The sequence below is a fragment of the Odontesthes bonariensis genome, chromosome 17 (assembly GCF_027942865.1).
Source record: "Odontesthes bonariensis isolate fOdoBon6 chromosome 17, fOdoBon6.hap1, whole genome shotgun sequence".
Classification (NCBI taxonomy): domain Eukaryota; kingdom Metazoa; phylum Chordata; class Actinopteri; order Atheriniformes; family Atherinopsidae; genus Odontesthes; species Odontesthes bonariensis.
Window position 1 is genome coordinate 1491941 of NC_134522.1, and position 26244 is coordinate 1518184.

At 40.7% G+C, this 26244-nt stretch overlaps 1 protein-coding gene across 1 annotated transcript in view; it reads left to right on the plus strand.

Moving 5' to 3' along the window:
• The window catches only part of LOC142366608 (neurexin-3a-like), a 112376-nt gene that overhangs the window by 5515 nt on the left and 80617 nt on the right, over positions 1–26244 (plus strand). The window contains exon 2 of the mRNA XM_075448556.1: positions 14796–15920. Within this exon, the coding sequence (XP_075304671.1) occupies positions 15236–15920 (685 nt within the window). The 5' untranslated portion in view covers positions 14796–15235. The remainder of the gene's footprint in view (positions 1–14795; positions 15921–26244) is intronic.

The following is a 26244-nucleotide window of genomic DNA, read 5'->3' on the forward strand; positions in this document are numbered from 1 at the left end:
TCCACTCAGAAAAAAGTGACTTTTTGGTGAAGTAACTGTCATAATTTCTACCTTGTATTTTTAAGATTCAGTAAGAACTCGAGCTTCTTAGGTAAAATTAAACATTTTATTAACGTAACACATGAATTATGGGGGAAGAGTAAGTTTTACTCGTTTGCCCTATGAAAAACAAGTAGACTTTACTTAAAGCTGCAGTCTGCAGGATTTGTTGTTGTCATACGTAAAGTCCTACTTTTTGGCATTTTAAGAGTTTACATGATCTATCAGAACGCTTGAAGTTGGAAACGGTGACCTCCGTAGTCGCAAAATGCAAGAAATGCTTATTTTTTAACCGAAAAATAAAAAGTTATTCAACTTCCTGTCCCGCCCCATCAAAACACATGAGAACTCGTGCACGTCTACGTGCACGCCAGATGCGCGTACACGACTCCTCATTCATCACCTCACCTGTCATTTGCGATCATGGAAGACACAGTAAGTAGAGTAGCCCGTAATGAAGTTCAATAGTCCAGATAAATAAGCGTGGGGACGAGCCTACCTTGTATCGCGCGTGCACAATCGGTGATTGACAGGCAGCAGAGCCCAGCTCGTAACCTGATTGGTTACCTTTTACCGGTCCGGTCTGCAATTTTGTAAACAAACCTGCTGGCTTTGGAGGGACCTAGTGGGACATATAGGGGACCTAGAGAACTCATTTTTTTTGTATTGGGGTATTTAATGTACTACTTTCAGAATCCCCGGACAGTTCCAGGCATTATGATTGAAAAAGAGTTGCAGACTGCAGCTTTAAGGCGAGACACTACAGGTGAATAGGGTAATATTTTAAAATAATAGATATCACCATGAAACTTCCTCAGTTGATTACTTATACGAAAAAAAATGTATTACAAGTTTTAGAAATTTGTATGTTTAATTTAGCAAATTAGGCATTATCTCATTAAATATGCGCACATTTGCATATATTTCAGGAAGATAGATCTGAACATATGATAAAGCCAGGTGCAAAATTATTTTTTCATTTTGTTTACACACAAAATGAAAAGAAAATTATGGAGGGATTTCCGGATATCTGCTTTCATTTCCTAGGAAATCAAAATATACTGCCCATAGCCTAAAAAACATCGATTTTCGCCATATTTTTTTAATATAATGTGACATAAATCAGGCCAGGAATGATTTATCAACAAATCCTTCTGTAAATATCTTCAGAATACTGCTAAGTGTATAACTGGAAAGTTTGGTGTTAGTAGGTGCTCCATAGGCTGAGATATTGATACTGGAAAAATACAAAAATTTTGAAATTTGAGAAAACTGCATTTAAAGATTTAAATAGGGGGAATTCATTTTGGTCAATTTGGGCGAAACGTATTGCCGCGATTGAACAAAATGTGATTAAATAAACATTTTAATTTATGTTTTCAACGTTTTCTTTATAGCAGGTTGAAAGAACACATATTGAAGGAGTAGACTGGCCCAAAATCTCAAAATTGACTACTGCATGAAAATTTTTTGCCTGCCGTGTCTCACCTTAATTTAAACTTAAAACTTAGATGTAATTAAGTCAATCAATCAATCAAACTTTATTTATATAGCCCTTTACAATAGCCAACTGGTACTCAAAATGCTTTACAACAGGATAAAAACAACAAAACATAAAACACGATTCAGAAATGGTAAAAGTGCTAAAAGTGCTGCAGGGCATTAAAAGCCTTCCACAACTGCAATAAAATGAATAAAATTTGTATAAAATTAAAAAAGAGCGGATCGAATGGATGCATAGTGGCCAGTCTAAAAATGTGGGTCTTAAGCTTCGATTTAAAAGTAAATTAAGTATATTACTATATAAGTATATTAAGTAAATGTTACTTAATATCTTCACAACTGTTACGTTTTATGGTAAGCAGGGGCGATTTTAGGATCTGGTCTTTAGGGGGGCCCAGCCCCCAGTGCTCACAGAGGCACATTATTTCTCACTAATTGAGGCGAACTCGTACATTTATACATTCTGGAGCCGTATTAGCTAGTAGCTTACTTAGTAGTTAATTAGTAGCTTTGAGTAGTGTTTTCCCTACAACATTCAATTTTGACCTCTTCATTTCAAAAGACTGTGGCTTGACAGGGATAACAGAGCCTGAGACAAATATTGAAGATAACGCAACATTTATTTTTGGAGTAAAGAGTTAAAACAAAAACAAATGCTAGAAAATAAATAAAATGGTCACTAAAATAATGCATCCTTGAGCAAAAAAAAAAATTTGTTTTTGCATAATATAGGGGGGTGCCGAGCTATCTCACAGTAGGGCCTTGGCACCACTAAAAATACCCTAGCCTCGCCCCTGCTGGTGAGTAAAATTTACTTGATGTTGCAGCATTAAATCTTACTTAAATCATTTGAGTTTTTGAAGTAAATCTTATGAGTTGTTTTTTTCAGTGCACACAGAATAATGTTACTCATGTCACCCACTCACTTCCATCACAGAACGCGCACATATGAGCCCAAAATGGAGGCTTGATGCCATGAAGGTTTGTGTCTGATGTGAGGAGGAGTGTCGGGATGTTTCATGGGATGCATGAGTGGATGATGTGACAAACTGCAGCCTGTTCTGAGATCTTATCTCTGAGCCGTGGAGGACATTTTGTCACTGCGTCTGGACAGCGTCGCCGCGTGCGTGTGCGCGCGTGTGCGTGTGTGTGTGTGTTTGTGCGACCGGCGTGTGATCCGAGGCACCTGCTGCAAAATTACCGGCAAGTGGCATCCATTTAAACACAAGGGGCCCGCCGGTGCTTTTATTTTTGCATTTACGCAGGCGCGCGCACGGTCCGCGCACACTCCGTGCGGCTGTTAATGGGATCCAGAGTGCTGCTGCCTTTTGTGCGGACCGGTCCCTGTGGGGTTCGTCAAAAGGAGCCTTTTCACGGGGAACAATGATCCGTGCCGTTTAGCCTTTTAACCCCCGCACGCTGCAACAAAGGACGCACGCGCGCGCGCGCGCGCACACACACACACACACACACACACGCACAATGAGGCGATCTGGAAATGATGTCTGCGTTGGTAAACACAAGTGCACGGTGTGTGTGCGTGTGTTCAGATGTGTGTCTGATAAGCTGCAGCTTTACAGGCCCGTTGAATTATTTCACATTTCCATGTTTCACATCAGATTCCTGCACTTTTAATGAGAAGCACGCACATAAAACAGGGAAAATATATCAAATGTAAGAGCATGTGAACACATTTCAGATGATGCACAGGCAGCAGTTAATCTGTGCTTTAAGGAGGGGAAAAAAAACATGTTTTTAATTCTTAAAAAGATAAAAGAATTAAAGGTAAAGTCTGCTGAATTGTTCTGTAAAAGAGGAGGTGCTGATGTCAGAGCTGGACTCTGCTGATTAGCTGATATTTTTTTCTTTTAGCAGACGCTGATAAGCAGCTCAGGATGAGCAGATCTGACCCTGCAGCAGCGGAGAAAAGGCCTGCCGAGCTTAGATAAAGGCTTCCAACAAAGGAAGGAATCCCAGGATGTTTCTGCAGGGAATCTGCAGAGCACGAAAAATCTAGATCAACCCGAACGCTGCAGCTCGGCTTAATTAAACGCACACGGCTCATTTTAATGCAACATTTAGGATCATTTACTTCATGAGTTGGACGCAGAATACATATATATATATATTTTAAAGACATTCATCCTGTTTGGAAATAAACACAAAGCTATTCTGTTTTATTTAGTCAGTTTTACATGAAAAAGATGAATTATCATAAACATCTGCAGCAAACCTGCAAGGCTGAAACTGCTGCTAAATTCAAAGAAAGGAAAGATGAAAAAGTGCACGTTCGTTTTAAATGAGGGCAGCTTTAAACAGAATACAGAAAAATAAATGATATAATAATAATATAATTCAAGTAAAACCTTTGAAATTAATAAAAAAAATGGCAGAAAATACAGATGAAGGGCAGAGAAAATAAAGATAGAACAGAAATCAGATATAATCTGATCTAAAGAGGCCTTTAGGCTGCAGGAAATATGGACTTTATACGGTCTTACATGTTATTATTTATCTGTTTTAGCTCTTTTTAAGTGTGGAAATGTAACTATATTAAATATAGAACATTGTTAAAGCATTTTCAAAATGATGATTTTCTAATTGTTAGAAATTGTGTGTCTAGAAATGAGAAATTTAACGTCTAATATTAAAAACAGATGCTATAAACTGACCACTCACAGGTGTAAAGACCTATAAGAATGGATCTTTTTTTCCAATAACAGCCAGGTTTCCAGATGTTGATGCTACAACATGGAAACATGGACCCATCCCAACCTTTTTTAAACATGTTTCAGGTTAAAGATGAACTGATATCTTTCATAAAATAGTTAAAAAAAATCTATGAAAAATCTCTGTTCTGCTGTGACTAAATTATTAATATGTGAGTTTTGTAAGTTACCGTTTGTACACTCAGAAATCTGTCCGGGCGGATCGTTGTACTACGGTGGCCGACACGTGCAAACGCCGAAACAAATCCAACAGTAAAATGCTGCAAGAGAAAAATGCGGCAATAACAAAAACGACCGGAGCACACGCGCTGCAGAAACGCTGCAAACCCCAAAACACACGCAAGAGAGAAACGCTGCAAACCCCAAAACACATGCGAGAGAGAAACGTTGCGAACCCCAAAACACATGCGAGAGAGAAACGCTGCAAACATCAAAACACACGCAAGAGAGAAACGCTGCAAACCCCAAAACACATGCAAGAGAGAAACGCTGCGAACCCCAAAACACATGCAAGAGAGAAACGCTGCGAACCCCAAAACACATGCAAGAGAGAAACGCTGCGAACCCCAAAACACATGCAAGAGAGAAACGCTGCAAACATCAAAACACACGCAAGAGAGAAACGCTGCAAACATCAAAACACATGCAAGAGAGAAACGCTGCCCATTCACAAATGTTACCTTTTTTAAGAATACTTACCACCACCATCAAACTCTAAGTATTCATTATGACAGTGAAAAATGCTCCACAGATTCTGATCCAGCCATTTACAGGCCTTAGATTCCATCATACTTGATTTTGGCCTTGCTGTGTGAATTTTCAAAGTATATACCTTCTTTCTGTGTATTTGCTGGGCATACTTGTCATACTAGACACAGCTATGTTATAACTAATTCTTTTTAACTTTTCCATCTTCTGCTTTGGGATGGCACGAGCCACTACAACCCTGAACGCATAATATGGGCTTCCCCTGTTTTAAAAGTCAGCAGCCGCCACTGATTCACTGATGCTCTGAGCAGAGATGAGCATTCACTGATACTCTGAACAGAGATGAGCATTCACTGATACTCTAAACGAGCCTGACGGCTGATTCTCGGCCCCAAAAAGATCAATCAGTCAGATGCAGCTGATTCAGACCAGAGAAGAAGACTGTAGCTCTGAGGTCAATACGTCCTGCCACGTCCTGCTATCTGCTACATCCTGCTACATCCTGCTACATCCTGCTACTTCTTGCTACTTCTTGCTACTTCCTGCTACATCCTGCTACATCCTGCTACTTCTTGCTACTTCCTGCTACATCCTGCTACTTCTTGCTACTTCTTGCTACTTCCTGCTACATCCTGCTACATCCTGCTACTTCTTGCTACTTTCTGCTACATCCTGCTACATCCTGCTACATCCTGCTACTTCTTGCTACTTCCTGCTACATCCTGCTACATCCTGCTACATCCTGCAACAACCTGCTACATCCTTCTACATCCTGCTACATCCTGCTACATCCTGCTACATCCTGCTACTTCTTGCTACTTCCTGCTACATCCTGCTACATCCTGCTACTTCTTGCTACTTCTTGCTACTTCCTGCTACATCCTGCTACATCCTGCTACTTCTTGCTACTTCTTGCTACTTCCTGCTACATCCTGCTACATCCTGCTACATCCTGCTACTTCTTGCTACTTCTTGCTACATCTTGCTACATCCTGCTACACCCTGCTATCTGCTACATCCTGATACATCCTGCTACCTCCTGCTACATCCTGCTACATCCTGCTACTTCTTGCTACTTCTTGCTACTTCCTGCTACATCCTGCTACATCCTGCTACTTCTTGCTACTTCTTGCTACTTCCTGCTACATCCTGCTACATCCTGCTACACCCTGCTATCTGCTACATCCTGCTACATCCTGCTACATCCTGCTACTTCTTGCTACTTCTTGCTACTTCCTGCTACATCCTGCTACATCCTGCTACTTCTTGCTACTTCTTGCTACTTCCTGCTACATCCTGCTACATCCTGCTACACCCTGCTATCTGCTACATCCTGATACATCCTGCTACCTCCTGCTACATCCTGCTATCTGCTACATCCTGCTACATCCTGCGATCTGCTACATCCTGCTACATCCTACTACCTCCTCCTACGTCCTGCTACATCTTGCTACATCCTGCTACATCCTGCTGCGTCCTGCACCTTCCAGAGATCTCACGGCCTGTTTGCCACTGCATTTATTCATTTTATCACAGGACCACAGCCACAGTTTTTATGTAGAAGGCTTCTGACAGAAGCCCCCAAATTTTTATTTTTACATTTTTATTTCTAAATGAAAAAATAAAACAATAAATAAACATGCGTTAATGCGCGATAAGACATTTATCTGCGTTAAATAATTAATGCGTTAACGCGATAATAATGAGTTAACTCGCCCAGCCATAATAATTTCTAAGTTGATGCAATTATTGCTTTATTCAGTCAGAGGTTATAATAATGCAAAAAAATTAAAGTTGGGTTAGAGGCAGCAGGATGAAACTGAGAATGGTCTGAAAGATTCTCCACAAAGAAGAAAGAGAAACAGATTTTTGGAGCTTTTTGCAAATGAATCAGAAATAAAAGATGGAAACATCCGGTTGGTCGAAGCATTCGGAGCCCTCACCGGTTGGTCGAAGCATTCGGAGCCCTCACCGGTTGGTCGAAGCATTCGAAGCCCTCACCGGTTGGTCGAAGCGTTCGGAGCCCTCACCGGTTATTCGAATCATTCGGAGCCCTCACCGGTTATTCGAAGCATTCGGAGCCCTCACCGGTTATTCGAAGCATTCGGAGCCCTCACCGGTTATTCGAAGCATTCGGAGCCCTCACCGGTTGGTCGAAGCATTCGGAGCCCTCACCGGTTGGTCGAAGCATTCGGAGCCCTCACCGGTTATTCGAAGCATTCGGAGCCCTCACCGGTTATTCGAAGCATTCGGGGCCCTCACCGGTTATTCGACGCATTCGGAGCCCTCACCGGTTGGTCGAATCGTTCGGAGCCCTCACCGGTTATTCGAATCGTTCAGAGCCCTCACCGGTTATTCGAAGCATCCGGAGCCCTCACCGGTTGGTCAAAGCATTCGGAGCCCTCACCGGTTATTCGAAGCATTCGGAGCCCTCACCGGTTGGTCGAAGCATCCGGAGCCCTCACCGGTTGGTCGAAGCATTCGGAGCCCTCACCGGTTGGTCGAAGCATTCGAAGCCCTCACCGGTTGGTCGAAGCGTTCGGAGCCCTCACCGGTTATTCGAATCATTCGGAGCCCTCACCGGTTGGTCGAAGCATTCGGAGCCCTCACCAGTTGGTCGAAGCATTCGGAGCCCTCACCGGTTATTCGACGCATTCGGAGCCCTCACCGGTTTGTTAAAGTGGCTTTGGCAGCAGCGAAAGAGTCGAGTCTTCTTTGGAAAGATTTTCCAGGCTTGGAACGCCTTTCCTTTGGGAGTTTTCCCACTGCTTCCACCAGACTCTGGCTGATTCAGCTCCCTGTTGGTTGTATTAACGTTCCTCTGACCTTCACATAAACCGTTGGGAAACCTCACAACACCAAACGTTGATGAGGTGAAATAAAACAACAGTTATAACTCAGCGTTTGGCTTTTTCATATTTAACCCATCACGCTCTGCACTGAAAAAAGTTACTTTTTGGTAAAGTAAACTCCATTAGAGTAATAATTTCTACCTTTTATTTTTAAGATTCAGTAAGAACTGGAGCTTCTTAAGTAAAATTAAACATTTTATTAACGTAATACATGAATTATGGGGAAAGAGTAAGTTTTACTTAGGTTTCCTCATACAATTTAAATGTTTAATAGTTGTATGTACATAAACCTAGAAATACTACATAAACTTTACTCTGAAAGTGTATAGTTAAAATCTACTAAGTTACTTCATAACAGCAAATACTACAGATATATAAAATTTACTTAAAATTTTGAGTAAAATGATATTCCTGCCTATGAAAAACAAGTAGACTTTACTTAATTTGTTTAAATAAATACAACTTAAAACTTAGATGTAATTAAGTAAATTACTTAATATCTTCAAAACTGTTATGTTTTATGGTAAGTAAAATTGACTTGATATTGCAGCATTAAATATTACTTAAATCATTTGAGTGCAAATACTTACAAAGGGTTTTTTAAGTAAATCTTATGAGTTGTTTTTTTCAGTGTGTGCAAAGTTCTGGGAACATTGATCGAACTCTTTGGAATTATTTCTAATTTCCCCTCATTCACGACTTGTCTCCTGACGCAGAAAAACTGAATCCTCTGACCTTCGTGTCATCAGATCGGAGGATCTTGTGTCTCATGGTGTCTTTCTGGCATCTTTTTTTTGCACCTTTTTACTACACATGTAGCTAATGTTAGCCAGCAGGCTAATTACTGTGTGTAGGATGCAGCGAGATCGAGTAGCATAAACTGCAGATGGAAACCTCCCACGTTCTCTGCCCAGGTGTGTCAGAGGAGCTGCGGTGCAGTGTTTGCTTGGTCTGATGGTGGAGAGAGTGTCTCTGGATAAGAATAGCTTGTTCTAAAGCAGCGGTTCCCAAATTTTCCACAGCCACGTACCCCTTCAGACATCTGACCTCCAGCCATGTACCCGCTACTCTGTAAGCCCCCCCACCATCACCACACACACAGCATATAACACATCAGAAATCACTTAAATTATTATTTTATTCTTCACCAAACAGGTCAATTTCTACCAGCATTTCCAGTGAGCAACACTAATTAATCCACCAAACATTTCTACATTTCTAGAACATATTCAGTTGTAAATCTGGTTATAAGTCAGTTATATTGGGCTGAATTTCAGAAAGTCTGAGTCTTAAATAATCCTCCACACAAAGTCTCGCTCTCCATTTTGTTTTCAAAATCGTTAGGGCTGAGAATCCACTCTCACACAAGTACGTGGTGGCACATTTTCGCCTTTTTGACGAGGTTGTTAGCTTGGCGCGCCACAGGCGCATCGCTAGCATCCCGGTCAAAGGTCGACGTTGAAGGTGAAGAATAACGTGGAAAGTGCACCTTTGACTGTGGGCTGACTTGTGGTAGAAGTTGATGTCCCTCTGGAAGGGAAATTTATCCTTTCTAGCCATTTTCGGCGGTTAGCCTGGCGGCGGCCGGCGGGAGACGGTGTATTTATTTCGGCAGTGCAATTAATTCGCTGACCACTGGAGGATAGCTATATCTATGCATGGCAGTATCTTGTGTTTTTGGCACTGTGAACAGGTACTCCAGTATGTCTATTTATACGCCAGTTTAAAAATGTAATCAGGCTCTTTGCAAACCATGTTTTTTTTGCATTTTTTCGTGTACCCCCTACGTCACGTTGCGTACCCCTGAGGGTATGCGTACCACAGTTTGGGAAACACTGTTCTAAAGTTATGGAAACACAACAGTTCTTATTGTCATGATTTAAGCAGTTTAAGCATCTCTTTTCCCTTGAGGCTTATGGTTATGGAGGTCTGACAGAGTCCACGTTTCACAGTAGAACGACTGAACATGATGATTTACCGAGTTGTGTGTAGCCATTTTATCAGTCAGAGGTCAGAGGCAGGAGATCTGGCCGGACTCGAATGCACAGACAAGCTGAATGAGTTATACAAAAATCCCTGTGAAGGTGGCACTAAAACCTCCCGAAGGCCTCCCCGTACCTTCTGCTGAGCAGGTTTCTTTTACAGCGACAGCAGAAGTGAAGGCTGAGAACAAACAGGAGTTGGTGATCACCCATGTGATTGCTGCTCTATAAATAAATGAACAGGAACTCTATATCCAGTCGGTACTAACCCAGTTAGTAGCTGATTGTTATCGTCAGCTCACTCAGCTCCGAGGCTTATTTCCCCTCAGATAGACTTCACCGTGGAAGGAGACGGGATATTCAACTTAAAATCCAACAGAAATGGCACTAGCTAAATCATAAATCATGCTAACTGTGTTTAGCCAGGTTTCCAGGAAGAGACGTTGCCTCTCCACCTTTATAGACACCAAAAACATGGACAATATGTTTTAATTTGAGCCTGCGGGATAATCTGCTTAAAGTAGAACAAAAGAAGAGAAAACATTGTTCCCCAGTTTTATTGTTAGAGATCTATTAATTTGGCAGAAAACGAGCAGGGTGGAGATGTGAATGTGAGAGATTCATAGGCCTCCTTCTTCTGTCTGAACTCGCAGAGAGAGCTCAGTTTACCTAAAGATCTGATTAAGAATATATTCTGTTTGAGATAACTGGGTCTGTTTTAAGGTTGTTTTTATTCCGGCTGGATTCGAAATCGGATTAATCGTGTAAACACCTTGCTGTTTGATTTGGAAAATGTTTGGGCTCATTCCTGAATTTTAGCCTTAAACATCAACAGACGCGCAGATATTTTGGTATTTATCCGCTTTCACCAGCCAGAACCGTCACAGCCCTGCAGGAAAAACCGTCTTTTTTCTCAGGTTTTACTTCACTTGAAGGAATTTGAAATGCCGACAGAACAAAGTCGATGTGCTTCAGCAACAAAGGAATGTGAAAAATAATTTTACATTTTGAACATATAAACACACTGTAACGAATTGCTGTATATTTACGATGGATTTACAACAGTATCCGACTGTATTTTACAATAATTGTAAAATAATATTTGACTATTGTTGAATATATTATTATATATATGTATATATATATATATATATATAATATTGTGATATATAATGTTATAATTATTATATTATAATATAATATATATATAAAATAATATTTGAATATTGTTGAATATATGTTGATTATTCATCCCTCACATAAATCAGTCATTTAACAATACCAGCAGATAACTGTAATTTAACAGCATAAAACAGTATTTGTAATGAATTGATGTCCAAATCCAAAATACGTTATTATACTGTTAATAACACTTTACAACAACCTCAGCTGACCTAAGAAACAGAAAAATAAAAACAAAAAATTAAAAGAATAATTACATGTATTTTAAAAGAATAAAATACAAGAATAAATTAAAAGACACACAACAGTTATATACTTTAAAACAATAATAATACTAAAATAAATAAAAAAATAAATAAAAAATTAATCCAAAAAACAGTATTACTGTTAAATACTGTTAAATAAATAACAGTAGCTGGCGTCCCTGCTGTCAGTATTTTACTGTTACTTTACAGGGAAATTCTTTACTGTGCACATACGAGTTTAAAAATATGTCGGAGAGCTTTTCATCATTAATATATGTGGTGCCTGATATTAAATGGCTGTATAATGTTATTACATCGGCTCTCTGCTTGTTTTTCTGAACCTCTTTATTCAACAAGATTCAGCAGAAAGCTGTCTCTCCAGGCTGGTCATCAGATAAAGGCAGTCTGCCTGCCTGACTGATAGTCATGCTCTGCCATGAGAATAATGAGACTAATTTACCCGGCAGATGACCGATAACTCCCAACAACCTTTGTGGAGGAGGGAAAAAACGCAGCTATTTCACAGGCACTTGTGTGCAGGAGTGCCGGCTGCCTGCAGCACTCTGTTTGTTAGCTGAGAGCCGTCCACAGACGCACAGCCCACCACTTCTTCTTCAGAAACATATGCATCCCACATCATGGCTGCTATTACCTCTGATTGCAGTGGGTGGAAAGACTCTTTCCAGTGTTTTTATGCTCTCTTTTTTTAATTCACTCCAATAGATAGATTCTTGAAATGTAATAATCTGTCCAGGACACGCTGGCTGACAGATGCTACCTCAACATGCAGCTAACAGTTTAAAGCTCAAATCATTTGCTCGAGTAAAAATGCAGAATTAATCTGAGATGAGCTAAAGAGACCAGATTACGCTCATTTACAGGTTCATCATACTATGTTTGGGGCTGTATAAACATCTGTTTGAAACGTTGCGTTAGGTTCCTGTGCCCCACAAGGACCAGTCTTTTCTGAGTTAGCTTGGTACTTTAGGTCAATTTGACTTTATGTGGCATGAGTTGGAGTGATAAATGGTAATCTCGAAGCAGTGGTTGTTGGTTAGAAACAGGGGCGTGGCTATGGGGGGGCTGGGGGGGGGGGGGGGGGGGGGGGGGGGGGGGGGGCACTAACCCCCCAGGAACAAGTCTTGCCCCCCTGAGAAATGCCCTGTCCATCCAAAGAAAACTGGCCAGAAAAAAGGCCACGATTTATTATCTCTGTTTGTGTCTTGTATTGATAGAATAAATGCAGGTGGTGATTTAAAAAAAGCATATATCTGCAAAGTTTATAGCTTTATTTATTTTTTTGTTATCGTGTTTCCCCCCCTCCGTAACCTTAACCCCTTGCTGCTGGAAAAAAAAGGTGATTTTCACATTTTCGGATGTTTTTGTTGTATATAATGATCTGAAATGTAGACTTAATGAAGGTAATAAAAAAAAAAAATAAATAAACCTTCATAAAAAAATTCCACACTGTTAACAAAATTGACGGTCATGATTTATGCTAGTGTGACCATATTTTCATTACCGAATTGAATTATTACTATTATTACTATTATCATTATTATTATTATTATTATTATTATGCTTGAAGTTGTAGTAGAAGTTTTCCACCGATTTTTTCAGGTATTGTTTTCTGCCCCCCCAGATGAGCTAACTGCCCACCCACACATGCCATTCTGGTCACACCTCTGGTTAGAAATCCTGTTTGCCTTTTACCAGCGTGGATTGTGTCACCATGTCGGATGATTTTAAAACTTGGTGGTAGTTTTATCTTCAGAGCGGTTTGAAGCACCTTTGATGGTTATCTGCCCTGAAAGGGGTGGGATGTATCTGATGTCCAGTTCTGACGGGTTTCTCTCTACAACAGACGCCACAGTTCTTATTTCCTGCAGGAATGCTGGAAGAACAGCTTTAATTCAACAGTTTAAGCTTTTGCACATCAAGTCTGTGTTTGTTCACATGCATTCTTTAAATTATTATGTCATCACATGTTATGGCTAGAAATGCACGATCAACTTTTTTCACCTCCGATACCGATATCTGAGGTTTAGTATCGGCCGATACAATATCTGAGGTTTAGTATCGGCCGATACGATATCTGAGGTTTAGTATCTACAGATATCTGAGGTTTAGTATCTACCGATATCTGAGGTTTAGTATCTACAGATATCTGAGGTTTAGTATCTACAGATATCTGAGGTTTAGTATCTACAGATATCTGAGGTTTAGTATCTACAGATATCTGAGGTTTAGTATCTACAGATATCTGAGGTTTAGTATCTACCGATATCTGAGGTTTAGTATCTACAGATATCTGAGGTTTAGTATCTACCGATATCTGAGGTTTAGTATCTACAGATATCTGAGGTTTAGTATCTACAGATATCTGAGGTTTAGTATTGGCCGATATCGATACGATATCTGAGGTTTAGTATCTTCCGATATCTGAGGTTTAGTATCTACCGATATCTGAGGTTTAGTATCTACCGATATCGATACGTTATCTGAGGTTTAGTATTGGCCGATATCGATACTTTATCTGAGGTTTAGTATTGGCCGATATCGATCCGATATCTGAGGTTTAGTATCTTCCGTTATCTGAGGTTTAGTATCTACCGATATCTGAGGTTTAGTATCGGCCGATATCTGAGGTTTAGTATCTACCGATATCGATACGTTATCTGAGGTTTAGTATTGGCCGATACCGATCCGACATCTGAGGTTTAGTATTGGCCGATATCGATCCGATATCTGAGGTTTAGTATCTTCCGATATCTGAGGTTTAGTATCTACCGATATCCGAGGTTTAGTATCGGCCAATATCTGAGGTTTAGTATCTACCGATATCGATCCGTTATCTGTGGTTTAGTATTGGCCGATACCGATCCGATATCTGAGGTTTAGTATTGGCCAATATCTGAGGTTTAGTATCTACCAATATCGATACGTTATCTGAGGTTTAGTATTGGCCGATATCGATACGTTATCTGAGGTTTAGTATTGGCCGATATCGATACGTTATCTGAGGTTTAGTTCCGGCCGATATCAATACGTTATCTGAGGTTTAGTATTGGCCGATATCGGTGCGATATCTGAGGTTTAGTATTGGCCGATATTGATCCGATATCTGAGGTTTAGTATTTTTGGATTTTACGTACAAATGCGATTAATCGTGATTAATCAGGGAAATCATGTGATTAATTAAATTAAACATTTGAATCGTTGCCCAGCTCTAGTTTTATTTCTTAGAACAATGTGTCATAAAGCAGGATAACTGAGTTTTCTCTAAAGTTATTTTCTGTTTGTTGGTCTTTTTGTTGTCAATGACCAAACGACTCGGCTCAGTGTGCGAAAAGTTCGAATGTTGAAAAGTGTCTTATTAACTTTTCACCGTGTGCACCCTTTGAGAAATTAGCTCACATGTTGATGCCAACTTCAGCTGGAAACATATTTTCCATGTCACGTTCTGAAATTTTAGACCCCAGGATGTGTGTTGTGATGGTAAAGTCAGTGCTGATGGGCCTTTTCTAACCCCCTGCCTCTTTTATTCCCCAACAGGGATGGAACTGAGAGAAGCCCAGGGATCTGCTGCCAGCTCCACTTCCCAGCTGACAAAATGAAAGAGGAAATTCCCCTCGTCCTGAAAACCAGAGAAGTTCATTCCATCAGAAATTACACCAAAAGTCCTGACTTTACCCAAGAGTAGAAAAAGTCTACTGAAACGCCTCCTCTTCTCTCTGCTTAAAGGACTCTTCTGTACTATCACTGCCTTGCAGCAACTGGACAATTTATTGTTATTTACCTTAAGACTGTTAATCACGACGACTGTTATCCTCCCAGAGCCCTTTTCCCTTTAAAAGCGTATTTTTATAAGAAATATTTATCTGAAATATCTCTCTACACGTATTGTGGATAAAACTGTGGATTCAACCTGAAATCTGAAGCCGATTTAAGTTCCCCCGCCGACACTTTCTTGGATTAATTAATCGTTTGCAGCTATGGAGCTTATAGGTTTTTCTATCAGGCTGCACTTATTCCTCAGCACATGTCTGGGATTAGAGTTTATGGGCACGCCGGGTCAGTGGGCACGCTACCTCCGCTGGGACGCCAGCACCCGCGGTGACCTCAGCTTCCAGTTCAAGACGGAGGCCTCAGAGTCGCTGCTGCTGTACTTCGACGATGGAGGCTACTGTGACTTTCTGCAGCTTTCGGTGGTGGAAGGCCGGCTGCAGCTGCGTTTTAGCATCGACTGCGCTGAGACAAGCATCGTGTCCGACAGACGGGTGGACGACGGCAGCTGGCACGCCGCCACGCTCAGCAGGTATAACCTGCGCACGGTGCTGGTTCTGGACGGCAAGGCCAAAGCGGACGAGGTGCAGCCGCAGCGTCAGTTCATGAAAATAGTCAGCGACCTGTTCCTGGGTGGAGTGCCTCAGGATATCCGCAACGGTGCACTTACACTGCCTACTGTGCTTACCATGCAGCCCTTCAGGGGAACAATTACAGACCTCAAATATGGCAACTCGCAGCCCCTGTTTCTGGGAAGCCTTAAGGTGCCGCTGGAGTCCGAGGGGCGGTGCACGGTGAATCCGTGCGAGAACGGCGGCACGTGCATAGTGTTGGACGGAGAGCCGGTCTGCGACTGCTCCAAAACGGAATACAAGGGCCGCTTCTGCAGCGAAGGTAAGAAACGTCTCCGCAGTGTTCGGTTCTGACGTCCGTCATGCAATCTGTGAAGCAGCAAATCAACCGGTTAAGATGCAAAGACCGCCTTAAGAAAGCATTTTAACACCATGGCTGTGTTCGAAACCGCATACTACATACTACATACTACATACTACATACTCATCGATCAGACAGTATGCAGAGCGTTTACCCACAATGCATTTGGCTCCTGCCCGAGGCGAAATCAGCCGGCCTGAAGCTGATTTCTCTTAAGCTCTAAACTCTGTAAACTTTAGCAACATTTGAAACATTTTCAGGCGAGAAAGTAGTCGTTTAGATCCCCAACGTGTTGAAAACCTGACAAAATACCGGCTGTTTACAACTTTGTTCCCACGAATTTGGCGCTACTAAAGCTAGCCGCAGTGAGCTAACGCACTTCCTGTTATCTTCACAAAATAAAATACCCGTTGCCTTTTATCATAGGGAAAGCCATTACCATACAATTGGTGCTTTTGTTTTGAAAACAGGAAGTGAACCTACCCTCGTTTAGCTAGCTTGAAACTGTCGTTTTGACAGGAAATGACGATCGGCGACGTCACTTTATGTTGCATCTTGGGTAGTTTGAGTATGAGTAGTAACCTCATGATGCATACCCAACATTTCGGAGAATCTAGTATGCATCTGGGAAAAAAGTCAGTAGGAGTAGTATGAGTAGGAGGAGAAGTATGCGGTTTCGAACACAGCCCATGACTGGGATTCCTCTGTCATTTTTATTGACATTTAAAGAGGAGCACGTGACTGAAAACCGAGTTGTTGATTGAGCTGTTTTTTATTTGTTTAAAAGAAAACTTGATGCACATAAAAACAACTTTGTTGACCTGCGAAGATGTGTCCTTGCAGAAGAAAGTTCAAGATAAAGAATGTCCAGAAACATATGCAGCCTGTGATCCAACGATAAATTGTGGGGAGGTAGCCAAAGCTGTACAATCATTTTTTTGGTCAGACCGGCAAGCCAGAGTTTTCTAGACCTTTCACTCATACAAATGTGAGAGTCATCATCCAGAAGGTGTAGAGCAGGTTCCATGGGCAGCTTAAAGTTTCTTATATCTGACACTGTATTTTGGGAGCAAAACATAAGAATGGCAAGGCAATGGCAAGGCAATTTTATTTATAGAGCACAATTCATACACAGGGCAATTCAAAGTGCTTTACAGCTACATAAAATCACAAGAAGGCAATAAAACCATTAAAAAGGAATAAAAGAAAATAAAAGAAAGAAATTAAAAAAGAAAGAAATTTAAAACCCATTAAAATAATTAATAAATAATAATAAATAATTAATTAATTAAAAAGTGAAGAGTGCAGATAAAATACTTTCAGGTGTCACATGCACAGCTAAACAGAACTGTTTTCAGCCTGGATTTAAACATTGTCAGAGATGAGGCCTGTCTCACATCTTCTGGGAGACTGTTCCAGATTTTAGGAGCATAAAACTGAAACGCAGCCTCACCTTGTTTAGTCCTGACTCTGGGCCCCAGCAGGAGACTTCTCCCTGAGGTTCTCAGAGCCCGAGGTGGTTCATATGGCTCTAACATGGCAGAGATGTACTTTGGCGCTTGACCGTGAAGAGACTTGTACACAAGCAGAGCTGTTTTAAAGTCTATTCTCTGAGCGACAGGAAGCCAGTGCAGAGACCTGAGCACTGGACTAATATGGTCGTATTTCCTGGTTCTAGTCAGGACTCGAGCAGCAGCGTTCTGGGTGTACTGCAGCTGTCTTACAGCCCGTTTAGAGCCCAGTGAGCAGGCCGTTACAGCAGTCTAACCTGCTGGAGACAAACGCATGGATCAGTCTCTCTAAGTCTGGTTTAGACACTATTCCTTTGATTCTGGCAATGTTTTTTAGATGGTAAAAAGCTGCTGATGTTACAGATTTAATGTGGCTGTTAAAGTTCAGGTCTGAGTCCAATATTACCCCAAGATTTCTAACTTGATAGTTAGGTTTTAGAGAGAGAGTCTCAAGGTGACTGATAACACTTGTGTGTGGTCGAAGATGAGAAAAACTTTTAATGAATTAATTATTTTTCCACTTATGTTTTCTCCGTCGTTTCCTCGAAATGAGAATCAGAAACATCAAAGGAAATCTGCAGGGTCAAAAAGGGAATTAGCTTGGTCCAGTGAAAACACATGAATTATGTCACCTGGCAGGAATGTCGGGGACGTATATATCAACCTGAAGGATTTGGGCTTGTTTTCCTCATAACTTAAACCTGTCTGGGTGCTTTTCCTGCCATCACCCCCCCCTATCTCTGCATCTGATGCGCGTGTGCTGACGCTGGCGTTCCTGTGGTGTAAAATCAGAAAGCTAATCTAAGCACAGTTAACCATTGTCGCACAGGTTAATGGCATCGGTCCTGCAGGCAGCGATAAGGACGCCTCTGGAGAGAATGGGGGCCTCCTGAGCCCCCTTTTCTCTGCCCAATCACAAGATGGCAGGTGTTTCTGTATCGCATCCTTTTGTGCTGAGAATTCTGCCGGAGCCGTGTGTTTCAATTGCTCTGCAGCTGGTAGACTAAAATTGATTTCTATTAAAAGAAAAGCCCTTTACTCCCCTTTACTCCCCTTTACTCCCCTTTACTCCCCCCCCACATGTTTCCTCCCTGCAGGCCTCAAAATGAGGGACTTTCATCTGCTTTTATAGCAAAAAGTTCCTGTCGTTTAATGAATCCTGAGCTGGCATTGTGGAAATAATGAACATCCAATCATTGCTGCACATGAAATGGATTCGGGCGCCTCTTTTTATGCCAGTTCTTTGAAAAAACTTGTACCGAATTATTCACAATCAATACACATTCTTCAGGCTTTCCAAAGCAGCTGCTTCCAGCTGCTGAGGAGACGCGATAATCTGACTCCTTTTAATGTAATCGATGCCACTTTGGTGAGAAAGTTTCTGTTTGATTCATTCAGATTGATGGCTCATTTGTTCTTTTTCCTCCCTCCATTCCTCACTTTGGAGAGATTCTCTTAAGGCGAAACACTACAGGTGAATAGGGTAATATTTTAAAAATAATAGATATCACCATGAAACTTCCTTCCATGTATTACATGTTTTAGAAATTTGTATGTTTAATTATGCAAATTAGGCATTATCTCATTAAATATGCGCGCATTTGCATATATTTCCGGAAGATAGATCTGAACATATGATAAAGCCAGGTGCAAAATTCTTTTTTCATTTTGTTTACACACAAAATGAAAAGAAAATTATGGAGGGATTTCAGGATATCTGCTTTCATCTCCTAGGAAATCAAAATATACTGCCCATAGCCTAAAAAAACATCAATTTTCGCCATATTTTTTTATTATAATGTCACATAAATCAGGCCAGGAATGATTTATCAACAAATCCTTCTGTAAATATCTTCAGAATACTGCTCAGTGTATAACTGGAAAGTTTGGTGTTAGTAGGTGCTCCATAGGCTGAGATATTGATACTGGAAAAATACAAAAAACAGATTTTGAGAAAACAGCATTTAAAGATTTAAATAGGGGAATTCATTTTGGTAAATTTGGGCGAAACGTACTGCCGCGCTTAAACAAAATGTGATGAAATAAACATTTAAATAACACATATTGAAGAAGTAGACTGGCCCAAAATCTAAAAATTGACTACTGCATGAAAAATCCCTGTTTTTGCCTGCCGTGTCTCGCCTTAAACTCTCACAAATATGGAATTTGCATCCCATTTGGGCCGAAGCCAAAAAACCCCGATGCACGGACAAAAGGCCGTAAATCTGGAATCTGAAGATTAGTTTCTTTTTTTTTTATCGGTGGGGGGAGGAATCGGGGCTTTTCCTTTCAGAGACATTTAAATGTGTTTAGTTATATTTCACTGCTGAGAATAAAGCAGGAAACCCACCTATCCTGTCCTGATGCCTCCTCCTTATTTACCTGTAAAGTTTAATGTTAGGGGGGTTTTATTTGTTCTTTTATGAACAAACCTTTTCTGATTCTTTGGGTTTTTACTCCTAACCACTTCTGTGACTGAGACTGAATAGAAGACTAAAAGAAAAGGAGAAAATTGGCCTTTTTCTATAGATATCGGTAGACTGATACCTCCATCTGGAAAAAATGCCCCTCCAAAAATAAGTAAAAAAAACAACAAATAAAAAAACGTTTTTGCTTGAAATAAGCAAAAAAATCTGCCAATGGAACTAGAGAAAATTGGCTTGTCGAGATTTCTTGAAATAAGATGTGATATTTAGGACTTTTGAGATAAAAGTGATCTTGAAATTAGCTTAAAAACCTCTTCAAATGTAAAAAAAAAAGCTTGTTTCATATGATATGTGACTCAAAACAATTTGTTTTCAAAACTTTTTCATTTAACAAGATATTCCAGATGTGTTGTCTTCAAACAAGTCCCTATATCTGGCTGAAATAGAACTTGTTAGGCAGTTGTGTCTTATATTAAGTGTAATGAGATATTTTAACTAGAAATGAGACAAATATACTTGGTAAGATTTAGATTTTTTCCAGTGCTCCTGTCTGTTGTGTCCGGATCAGCATGGCTGGTTCTGACCGGTTTCCTCACATCTGTGGTAGAGATGGAGGATCCTCAGTCTGACCTGGCAGGACATTAGCTTCACAACATGAAACTGAGGCCTCGGAAAGCTCGTCTTAATGGTCTGAGCTGAGCTACAGATGCAGCGTATGGATGCATGGTGGGTTCATCCTCTGGAGAACATGAAAACATGATTTCAGAGGTGAAAATTAGCCTCGTCACGCTTAAAAAGCCCAGAGATTTATCCTGTAGGACAGGGCTATTCAAATGGCGGCCCGCGGGCCACATGCGGCCCAGAAGCAACATCCGAGGGGCCCAACTTTAGGTTCAGCCAAAAAAAGCAGAGAAACACCATGAAAAACACAGTTCGCGAAAATGAGTCTCAATTTTCCTACAGTAGATCAGAAAAGGAATAGCCTAGCAACACACAACCAACCCACAAGGCAGCGCGCTGTTTTGAAAGTTCCTGTTCCATGTTAGCAACTCAACTCCAACTGAAAAAGTTCGTCTCTCTCAACCCTCAAACGGAAAATTTACGATGAAAACCGTCGTTTTAACGGACAGATACCGTTTTATTTTACCACCAACGCCAAACGGTTCTTTTTTCTTCAGTTAAACGCACCTTGTGATGTGCTACGGTCAGAAATACGACCAGAATGTTACAGAATGAGACGACATTTTGTGACCAAAATATTCTTTTTAGTATTTTAAAGTGAAAAACAGCATCGCTGTTACCTCAGGTTCTATTTATTTAGAGAAGTTTTTAATGCACTTTTTGATGTTTATGTGTTTTACAAAAATACAAAGAGGGGAAATGATGAATAAACCTCACATGTTATTTCTTTATATTTGTGTTGGTTTGAAATCTGTCTTCACCTCCTCCTTACTGACGGCTGAAAATGTCCGGCCCAGCTTAAGGTCTCGGGTTTAAAATCTGGCCCAACTGAATTTGTAATTGAATAGCCCTGCTGTAGGCTGTAGGATCATTGGAAACATCCGGCGTGGAATAAAGTTTAGTTTGAACTCACAGCTGACAGGCCGGATGTCTCAGTTCATGATGGCAGAGTTTCAGGGGTGCTTCACTTTAAAATGCTGTGAGGAAGAAGCATATGTGAAGAGGGAAGTTTGACCAAAACCTCTGGGAATCATCTTTATATATTTATAAAAGATTATCCGCAGCAAACCTCGGACCCTAAAGAAAATAAGAGTAACAAATATCCAGATTTCCTACATTTCCCATGAGTCACTTTAGTTGTTTAAACAGCATTAAACACGAGCTTTGTAAGATGATTTAATTTAATTTAGGGACTCTTTTCAGAGGGTGTTCCGACTTATAGACGTGGTGGTCTTAAAACAGACGTGCACGGCCCTGAGCGTGACTCAGGAGGGCTTCCATGTGACCGCGCTGGTGACCTTGGGAGGATGACGGCTGCTTTTCCCAACAGCCTCCACGCTGGGAGCCGTTCCCGCCGCTCATCTATGCCTGGCTCCCTGCCTCCCGCCATGATTTTTAACATGAATTCAAATGAATTTTTCCAAAGTTAACGACTATAAATATTTTGGTCAGTTATTGTACACTGGAAAAAATGCCCCTCCAAAAATAAGTAAAAAAAAAACAAATAAAAGACGTTTTTGCTTGAAATAAGCAAAAAGAATCTGCCAATGGAACTAGTGAAAATCGGCTTGTTGAGATTTCTTGAAATAAAATGTGATATTTAGGACTTTTGAGATAAAAGTGATCTTGAAATTAGCTTAAAAACCTCTTCAAATGTAAAAAAAAAAGCTTGTTTCATATGATATGTGACTCAAAACAATTTGTTTTCAAGACTTTTTCATTTAACAAGATATTCCAGATGTATTGTCTTCAAACAAGTCCCTATATCTGGCTGAAATAGAACTTGTTAGGCAGTTGTATCTTATATTAAGTGTAATGAGATATTTGGACTAGAAATGAGACAAATATATTTGGTGGAGGCAACCGTTCACCATCCAACAGATAATGAATCACAGCATCTCTGTCTTTACACACCGGATTATAAGAATTTATAACTTTTTTTTAACTCACCCTAAAGATAAAAGTCTATCAGGACAAACGTTTTATTTAAAATAAAGAGCTTCTATAATAAAAACGAGGTGTTTCCAGCAGTAAATGTGGACTCACTGATGTGAAAAATCCTTTTTTTAATGCTATGCAGCTGCAGTAACTGACACAATAAGAGATGAATGAATAAATAAATGGATAATAAGACTGTGTAATTACTGATCTGAGTTTAAAACCCGCTGATGCCGGTTATCAGCTGATCAATCCGAGCTCCCTGAATTCAACGGCTGCCAGGCTTCCTGCGGCGAATCTTCTTTTCAAGTGATGAACGCTTCCGTGGCAGCGGAACTGAAGCCTTAACCTCAAGTTTTAATAAGGTTTTGGTAAAGATCATATTTCCTGTCGTGACTCGTGCTCCATTAGAAACGTTTGTGTTGCTTCAGAAAACTTGACTTTAAGCTAATAAAACGCAGTTTTTGATCATACAGAGTAACTTTAAAGGCATCTGAGACGACTCGTATTCATTATTGGGCGCTACGAATGTCTATCAAATGGCGTCTGGTTCTTCCCATGCTGCTTTGCGCTCGATTCATAGCCAATTGTATCACTTATACCAGATGACGTATGTAGAGCGACAGAAATTCGACCGAATGAAATCTTTCAACGCCAAACGTTGCTCTTTTTTAAAAGTAAACTTGCGCTTTAAGCTACTTAAAACACTTTCTAAGGCTGCATCGAACGGTAACGTTGTGTCCGCTGCCATGTTGGATTAACACTCTACAAGCTTCGGTGTCGCGCATAGACGTCGTCATCGTTTTGCTGCCCCCCCCCCCCCCCCGTTCTGTGATTGGTTCCCTAACTCAGGCGAAAATAAGGGCGGTGGTTTCCAGGCTGCCTTTCTAGTGTGAATGAAATCGCGCGCAAAGCAGCATGGGAATTCCCAGGCTACAATTTTATCACATTAAATGGTTTTATAAACCAAAGTATCTAAATTCAGATTTATTTATCTGTAATGGAGCCACTTTAACTTGAGTAAAACGTAGTAAGTAAAATAATTTTTTTTATAAAAAATGTAAATTTTAAAATTAAAATAAAATTTTTAAATAAAATTTTAAATAATTTAATTTTAATTTTAATAAAAAAAATTTAATTTTACGTCACGTTACGTTGCATCTTGGGTAGTTTGAGTATGAGTAGTAACCATCCGGGAACTTCTCGCTTACTAACTCAAAAAGTTAGTAGGAGTAGTAGGAGTAGTATGAGAAGTATGCGGTTTCGAACACAGCCATGGTCACACTTTCTGATATTATAGGAACAGGCTCCTTTAAATGCTCAGATTGATTTCCGGGTCACAGCCAGATGGACGGATGATCAGGGACAGATTAGATGAATGAGATGCGCCCTCAGCTTGTTTCTGATGTATCTGGGCCGGTGCTGCGGATGCTCGACCGGTTTTACGAGGAGATTTCCTGGCTGCTGCGGTGATGATGCTGATGAAAACGAGCAGTGAGGACTCAGCGTATTATAGCGTTTATGACACGCAGAACTGAATCAGTTCAGCCAGCCGCAGTGATCCGGCACATCGTGATTCATCCCTCTAAGTAATCCACTTTGAGCTCTAGTCCCCTCACCTTTTGAGCAGTGAATAAAAATCAGAGTCATAGTCGTTGAACTTTACGTTCACTGATGAATAAATAAGTTTCCCCAGGTGCAGCCCAATCGATCTGTTCAGAATTAGTGTTTAAAGACCTTTCTGAGGCCTCTGATGCAGTAATTGTATCGGATTTAATGCCTGAAAGTATCCGGCTGGAAGTCATACCTGCGAGGGCTTGACTGTGGACTTTATTAAATATTTATGGCTTCTCTATCTTCATCTGATGCTCGAAACGGCGCAATACAGGGGAGGAAATTGTCAAAGGAAGTAGGTCAAGATAGAGAATAAAGTGACCGAGCGGATTCTGATCAGAGCGAGCGGCTCAGCACCAGAGGTGGGTAGAGCAGCCAAAACTGTACTCAAGTAAAAGTAAAAAGTAGCCATCCAAATAATTACTTGAGTAAGAGGTGACAAAACTACTCAAGTACTGAGTAACTGTTGAGTAACGTCTGATTTATTTGTTAACACAAGCATTCAATCAGACAGACAAAAATACTAAATAATCATCTTTAGGCAAATTACAGTTCATCCAATTGATAAAATAAATTAAAATGAATGAATTAATTACAAAAAAGCTTAAATTAAAATAATCCAGGTAAATTCAAGAACTTCAATAAAAAATCAAAGAGACTTAGGAAATGTTTAAAACATGTGTAACCCATATGGAACCTAAAAAACAAACATTCACCTATCCATGGGGGAAAAAACGAGTTTAGGAAACTTAGCGCTACATGTTTCCTCAAGTTAGATGTTGAGTTTCTGCTGAAATGTGCGTTTGTTTTGGTTGACACAGAAGACACATAATGTAGCTGCTGTTTCTCACTCTTTGTAAGGTAAACATGCTTTCAGTATGAGGCCTCGTCTGCGTCTTCATTTCCCACCGTTGGTTCTGACATTTTTCATCTGTTTCTTTCTTTGTTAGCTACGACTGCTAATGCTAAAGCTAACCCGTCCCGCCGCTGAGATCGAGTATGGTCACGTGACCAGACCGCACGGCTGCGTCTGATTGGTGGAACACAGTCAGGTGGTAGAGCCTTTGGAGGAAGTCTCTCTCTCTGTCAGAATAAAACATTAAAATGAGGCGTACGCGGGGGGATAAAAATAATGAGGCGTAGAATACATTCTTTGAACGAAGATTCTGAAAATATTATGCATAGTTCTTGCTAGAAATGCCACCGAAATGCATACAAATGCAGATTATTTCTTAAAATGTTGTGTTTTTCACAGAAAAAGGCCGACAGTCGGCCATTTTCTTTTTTCTTTCGCTGAGGGAAACTTGATAGTCACGTGACTTGGTTGCAAGGCGATGTAAATGAATGGGCCAAATTGTCACTTTTGGGGGCCAAATTGTCACACTTTTGGGGGCCGAATTGTCACACTTTTGGAGGCCAAATTGTCACACTTTTGAGGGCCAAATTGTCACACTTTTGGGGGCCAAATTGTCACAATTTTGGTGGCCAAATTGTCACTTTTGGGGGCCAAATTGTCACACTTTTGGGGGCCAAATTGTCACACTTTTGGGGGCCAAATTGTCACACTTTTGGGGGCCAAATTGTCACTTTTGGGGGCCAAATTGTCACACTTTTGGGGGCCAAATTGTCACTTTTGGGGGCCAAATTGTCACACTTTTGGAGGCCAAATTGTCACACTTTTGGGGGCCGAATTGTCACACTTTTGGAGGCCAAATTGTCACACTTTTGAGGGCCAAATTGTCACACTTTTGGGGGCCAAATTGTCACAATTTTGGTGGCCAAATTGTCACTTTTGGGGGCCAAATTGTCACACTTTTGGGGGCCAAATTGTCACACTTTTGGGGGCCAAATTGTCACTTTTGGGGGCCAAATTGTCACACTTTTGGAGGCCAAATTGTCACACTTTTGGGGGCCGAATTGTCACACTTTTGGGGGCCAAATTATCACACTTTTGGGGGCCAAATTATCACTTTTGGGGGCCAAATTGTCACTTTTGGGGGCCAAATTGTCACACTTTTGGGGGCCAAATTGTCACTTTTGGGGGCCAAATTGTCACTTTTGGGGGCCAAATTGTCACACTTTTGGGGGCCGAATTGTCACTTTTGGGGGCCAAAT